Consider the following 6187-nt stretch of genomic DNA (forward strand, 5'->3'; position numbering starts at 1 on the left):
CTTTGGACCCTGCTTGTGTAAATCAGAGGAGACGCAGCTGACCATCTCAGTCGCTACTGCAATAAAGATAAAGTACAGGAGCGAAGGACGAACGGTTCCCCTCGCGCACACACAAGGCTTCATTTACTGGAGTGGCGCTGCGATCAGTTAGTTATAAACTCTTGACTGGTGAGGTTTACTTTTAGCTGTCACGCTCGATGCTGGAGGGAAACGTCCTGTCCTGTCCTGTAATATTCAGTTACTGAGGAGGGTTTAAAGTCTTTACAGAGGGGCGGGCTGGGCAGGACAGTTTCTGCTGATTATCCTCTGGCGTCAGTGTGTTCAGCCCTGATAAGAAAGTCCCCTTGTAGTCAAAGGCAGGAGAATTTTTTTTTTTTAAACTAAACACGCGTCATCCACGTAGCTGCATGCCTGGTAATGTTCCAATGGGAAGCTGCTTTACTGCCTGCCACAGGAGGTGAAAGGGCGATAGGGTTTTTCCTTTTTTCCGTGTCTGTTAGCAAAACATTGGATTTGAATGAAACTCCCAGAAGGTAATCACTGGACGCACGTCTCCTTCTGGTGTTAGCTCCATTCAACAAGAAAAACTGCCAATGACTCAGTCACTTTTACAGATACTGAGCTTAAATCTGGTGTGGTAGTAGCTGAGAGTCATCTCCAGCTTACGCTCCAAGAGCCGAACGATCGTGAAATACCAGTTTTGGAAACTTTGCTATTAATTAATATCTAACAAACCACTGACTGGATTTTAATGAAACTCTCAGAAAACAACCCAGTTCAAGATGGCTGCCACAACTCATCAACCCTAGCAAACGCGTGGCAAATGTGCCAATTTTACAGATATCGAGCTAAAATCTGGCGTGGTAGTAGCTGAGAGTCATCCTCCAACGACACTCAGAGCGGACACATCTCGCACGTAACGTCACTCACAAGGTTTGACCAAAACGGCGACAACGCCACTATTAGCGACTGTCAAACAAAGTCGCTGAGCAGCTGAATAGGGGGAATCCTCGTTGACGCGCCAGCTGATCAAAACTCAAATCCACGCTGCAGTTGAAACGTTTATTTTTATGCAGAACATCAGTGGACAACAAAAATCCGTGTCCAAAGGCAGCATTAAAAACGGATCCGCCGGTTCAAACAGTGATCATAAGACAAAAAACGTACAAGCTTAAGGCGGTCAGCAAAAAGTAGACTTCCCCCATCACCCACTCACTAAGAAGAAAAAACACCAGGTGAGCAACAGGTGATCTATAATCACTATCAACACCACGTGATCTAAAGCTACGCCTATCCACAACACATCTGATCAACCTTGGGTTGCATTTCCTCTTGCGTCAACATCCTGGGAGGTTGGCTACAGTCCCATGAACCTTATACTTTTCAGTAATATTTGCAAATTTTGTGACAGAAACATGAAGCTGGCTGGAGATGGTCTTGCCTTTACCTTAAATGTGGATATCTCTTTCTGAGCACTCCAGACAGCTGTTTTTGCTTTCTCTGGTGTATGATCAGTGTGGTGCACACAAAGCCAAACTGTCCAGTAGCATGCATGTTTATTCCCTTTAAATGAGGAAAAAACTTAAAGGCACTAATTAAGGTTAAAAACACTTAGTCTGAAACATAACTATAATGCAAAAATTAACTGTTAAGGGCACAGGTGTCAAAGTCGGTTCATTGGAGACCACTCTCCTGCATGGTTTATATATTTTCTTGCTTAAAATCACCTGGTTTATGGATAACTTTGTGATTTGGTGAGGAGGTAAATAAACCATTTGAATCAGGTGTGCTAGAGCAGAAAAACAACTAAAGCCTCTAGGACAAGTGGCCCTTGAGGCCTGGAGTTTAACACTCCTGCTTTAGGGGTACAAAAAAATCGACTATTTTAGCATAAAGTAAACAGCAAATCATTTGTTTTTATGGTTGTTTGTTTGCCTCTATCACACGCCGACGACTTTGTTAGATTTCAATAGGAAAGCGGGCAAACGCCGGTTGTGAAGTCGCCCGTGTGGCCTCCCAGACAGTAGGGGGCGACAAAGACAAACGTCCCCTCGGAGTTCTCCTCACTTCCTGTTACTATTGTTTGTTTCCACCTCGGATCCGTTTTTAACATGGCTGAGGCAGGCGGTAGATTGGATCAGCGGGACGGCAGCTGTCCTGTCATTGAACATCTTGATGGGTTTTCTGATCGGATCTGATCGGATCTTCATCTCTGCTCGCTGAATTTACTTCCGCTGAAATATGAGCCTGCTCGAAAGCTCAGCGGACGTCGACGCCTTCATTAAGAGACTGGAGGAGCAGTCGGTGACAAAGTTTATCACCTTTTCTGTGGACCGACATTATAATGACAAAGGTGCAACTTTGAATCAAATTTTAGTCCATTAAAAGTATATAAGAAGTTAATGCAATAGTGTCCTTGTATTTCATATTAGCTTGTTAGTTTGCCAAAATTACTACTATGGTACTGTATGTTTGTATAGTACTGCACTATAGATGTAAAAACTTGGGTATTTAACATAAATTAGTACTTCATGTTTTACAGTGTATTCCGTTATAAATTGCTCTAATTCCAGATTACAAAATAGTGACCCTAAATAAATGAGTACTCCTGTAAATGTTGGAAATAACCATCAAAATAAAGGCTAAAACTAGCCTGCACTAAATGTTATTGTTGTTGGGGTAAAAACACCAAAATCTGGTTTTACTGTTTTCTTTTGCCTTGAGATTTCACCCAGAAAATAAAGTGAAAACCTCAGATAACTCTCATGTAGATGTGATCATCTCAGTGAGGTCAAGGATTTAGTTTGTGGCTTTATGAAACCTTTATTCTGGGTGTAAACAGTTTCTTTAGATTCATAAAATAATAAACACACGTGTAAGTATATAGGAAATTCTTTAATCTATAGTAAAACCTGCAAAACTTGAGATTATTCCTGCTTTAATGGCGAATAACAGTTACTGTAAATGAGATGAATTCGATTATTTCTTGATTTATTTTGACAGTACAGATCTCTTCACATAAAGATCAGAAGCATTCTGTAACTTAAGTAGACTAATTGCTTTTTTCTGCAAAAATGCCGTGGATGCTGAATGACTTGGATGAAATTTTGCTGAAGCTGAGTTGTTAAAGCTAGAAGAAGCCGAACACCGGCTAAAAGCTAAAAAGGGGGGGGGGCTAAAATCTAGAAGAAGTAAAACACTAGTTACGGGTAGTAAAACACCAGATTTCAAACAAAAGAATGTTTTTGAAGGAATTAAAGCGTTCCTAATGTGTTCCCATAAAGAAAATATTTCTAAATAAAGTTTTGTTTTGAGTCAGAAGTGAAATGCTGAATCTGCTTCACAGACTGGCAGCCTTTACCCAGGAATCGGGTCCACTGGCAGTGGGCCGGCGGCTCTGGAATGCCGGCCATCGGGTTCACCGGAATCCCGTTTCTGTTCGTGGGATCAAAAAGGCTCGTCTGCCACCAAGGCAAAGACCTCGCCGTTTCTCAGAAGAGGAAGTATTTCAAGGAAAAGGCTCGAAAGATGGTGAGTTCACTCCTGGACAAAAGATGATACTGACCCAAGTGAGACGTTACATTATGTCCTGATTCTCCTCTGGGTTGAGAAGCTGGAGGAGCAGAGTTTCGGCAGCCAAAAATCTCGTCGAGCGACCACAAAAAAGGTGGGATGTCCAGCAGCCATATCCATCAGCAAGATCGCAACGTTCCCTAAATTCAAGGTTGGTGATGGGACAGAAATGTTTAAATTTTTTTAGTTTGACATAATAGTAAATCTGTTAAGTATTAACGATTTCTGAAAAAAAATAGGCCTTTGACTGTCTTTAATCACCAAACTAAAATTCCAGGTGGATGATAACACAGAAAGGAGTAAGAAGACGGCCTCTAAGATGCTAAGGATGGCCTTAGAGAGAGATCCAGTTGTGTGGGAAACGCGCTACGCTGTCACACATTCAAGCGAGCATGCAGGACATGCAAACGGGAGAAAAGGTAAGGGCACAGCTGTAATAAGGATCTGCGTGTGTTTTTAAACACAGCAGGATAATGGCGCCTGTTTTCTTTCTTCACAGAGACTGATCTGACCTCAGAATCAGGTTTGCCTCCACCCAAGCGAGCAAGAAAGTCCGATCTGAGGAAGAAATGCATCAAACTCACCAAACAGCTCATGGACAGCTTACATGCCGTCGAGGACCAGCACACGCTCGAAGAACTGTCGCAGGTTTTAGGCACTCTGCTGAAAGACCTGGTTCCTCTGAGCGGCGCTGTGGACAGAAAGCCTTTTCGTCTTGAAGCTAAGACGCTCGGAGCGTCCTTTCCGTTGTCTCAGAGGTGCATCGGGAGACAAAAACACACAAGCAGCCCTGAAACTCTGACGTGCAGCGTGCAGGAGCCCCCCTGTTAACTTCGACAGTTAGTTTACAAATCGCTATGCTGACAATTTGCACTTCCTGCTTATTTGTTTTGAGTGTTTTTGTGTTTGATGTTTGTCTTCACTTTTTGTTCTAATGTTTGTCACATGTCTGCATATTTAATAAAACATTTATGTCCAATATTTTTTGTGACAATATAATTAAGTTCCTGCATTCACCTCATCAAAATCTGCAAGTATATTCCCAAAGGAGACAGAAACCTCTCTGATCTACAACCATCAGACCTTTTTAGTTAAAACTTTAGCCAGCTCTTTGTAAAAGATGTCAACACGGACAGAAATGACCATAGGTTTTAGTGCCATTCCTGCAGTTTTCACCATCCATTCAACCTCAGAGCCAAATAATCACCACAGGGTTGCTTGCAGTCGAAAGTAAGGCATTTGTTTGCTGTGCAGTGTGTCAGTGAAATCCTTCACCATTTAAACCACCCGGACCACAGCAACAGCTTGGTTCACAAAGGTTTTGCCTCCATTCTGCTTCAGGTGTCATCTGTAGTCTAAAGAAGATAAAGTATGTCTACATTATAGTTCACTTAATAACCTTTTCAGGTTCTAAACGTGAGAAGACAAAAACTGTAAAGTTCAAATTCACTTTAATTCAGAGATTTTGTAAAGTTGGTGCAGCAGAAAATTAGTCCTGCATGTTTCTACCTGCAGGACTAATTTTCCGCCACACGATGGCGCCAAATCACTTTAAAATCCTTCAGCAGTCTGTGGGTGATCATAAGTATTTTTATATTTGGGTGATTTAAAATGACGCCATGACATTGTTTACCTACTTGAATTTAAGATAATATTGAATATATTTTGAATCAAACAAACACAAAGTACTATGTGTAACAATATACTGAAAAATATCTGTGTAGAAAGACAGTGTTGTCAGAAAAATGTAACACCAGCATAAATGCTGTATTCAGACCCTGAGGTTCAGGATCAGGACTGAACTGTCTTCCTTGTTCTTAGGAGGTGTCCATGCAGGCGATGAACAATGTGCAAAACCATTACAGGAAACTAAAATATACTGTGTATTTTATTAAACCAAACACTTGTGGAATAACTTTCTTGTCTTTATGTTCATCTGAATATGTTCTGTGGACAAACAAAGAGTTTGATTATGAAAAGTACCGCAGCAAACTCAGCATTTTTACAGAAAATTCCAGGAAATCCAGCTTCCCTTTAAACCAAACAGCTCATGCTGGCATGTTTTCAGCTGGATTAGCAAAGCTTTACGGTTTTGCAACAAAGGAACTACCCCAGTCGGATTTAAGACCAAATCTATAAACTGAAAATAGTTTACTGCGCATGCTCCCATTAGTCCTCCGAGTCGGTAGGTGGCGACCGACATATGATGTCAGTGTGCTAAACATCAGTTGGGATGATTCTGAGCATGCGCAGTTCTTCGTAACACAACACCAACAAACTTTAGCTAATTATTTACTCGTATGTGGTGATACTTGAAGCTTTCCAGAGCAGGTGAAAAGTCGCAGCAAAGTCAGTTGAGGTTGTTGCTTCTACTAAATCTAAAAGAGGAAGACAGGTGTTTGTCAGCTGACAGGTGGGAAGGTTTCGAAAGAGTTTCTTCTCAAGTCATTCGGAACAAAGCTCTGCACCGACCTGATTGGTGATCAAGGTAATGATAGATTTTCACAGAAACCTATTTCCTCCTGTTAAAAAGTATTTCACGTGTATTGTACTGTGTTAAGGTTTTAAACAACTCCATTATTATTATTATTATTATTATTATTATTATTATTAT

At 41.2% G+C, this 6187-nt stretch overlaps 1 protein-coding gene across 1 annotated transcript; it reads left to right on the forward strand.

The window, feature by feature from the left end:
- Positions 1-2000: 2000 nt before the first annotated feature.
- Positions 2001-4554, forward strand: LOC108238280. The gene is made up of 5 exons (XM_017420248.3): positions 2001-2353; positions 3347-3531; positions 3614-3724; positions 3851-3992; positions 4073-4554. The coding sequence occupies exons 1-5, from the start codon at positions 2242-2244 to the stop codon at positions 4402-4404; spliced, it is 882 nt and encodes a 293-aa protein (XP_017275737.1). The 5' UTR covers positions 2001-2241; the 3' UTR covers positions 4405-4554.
- Positions 4555-6187: the final 1633 nt, after the last annotated feature.

This window comes from Kryptolebias marmoratus, linkage group LG20, assembly GCF_001649575.2.
Source record: "Kryptolebias marmoratus isolate JLee-2015 linkage group LG20, ASM164957v2, whole genome shotgun sequence".
Lineage (NCBI taxonomy): Eukaryota > Metazoa > Chordata > Actinopteri > Cyprinodontiformes > Rivulidae > Kryptolebias > Kryptolebias marmoratus.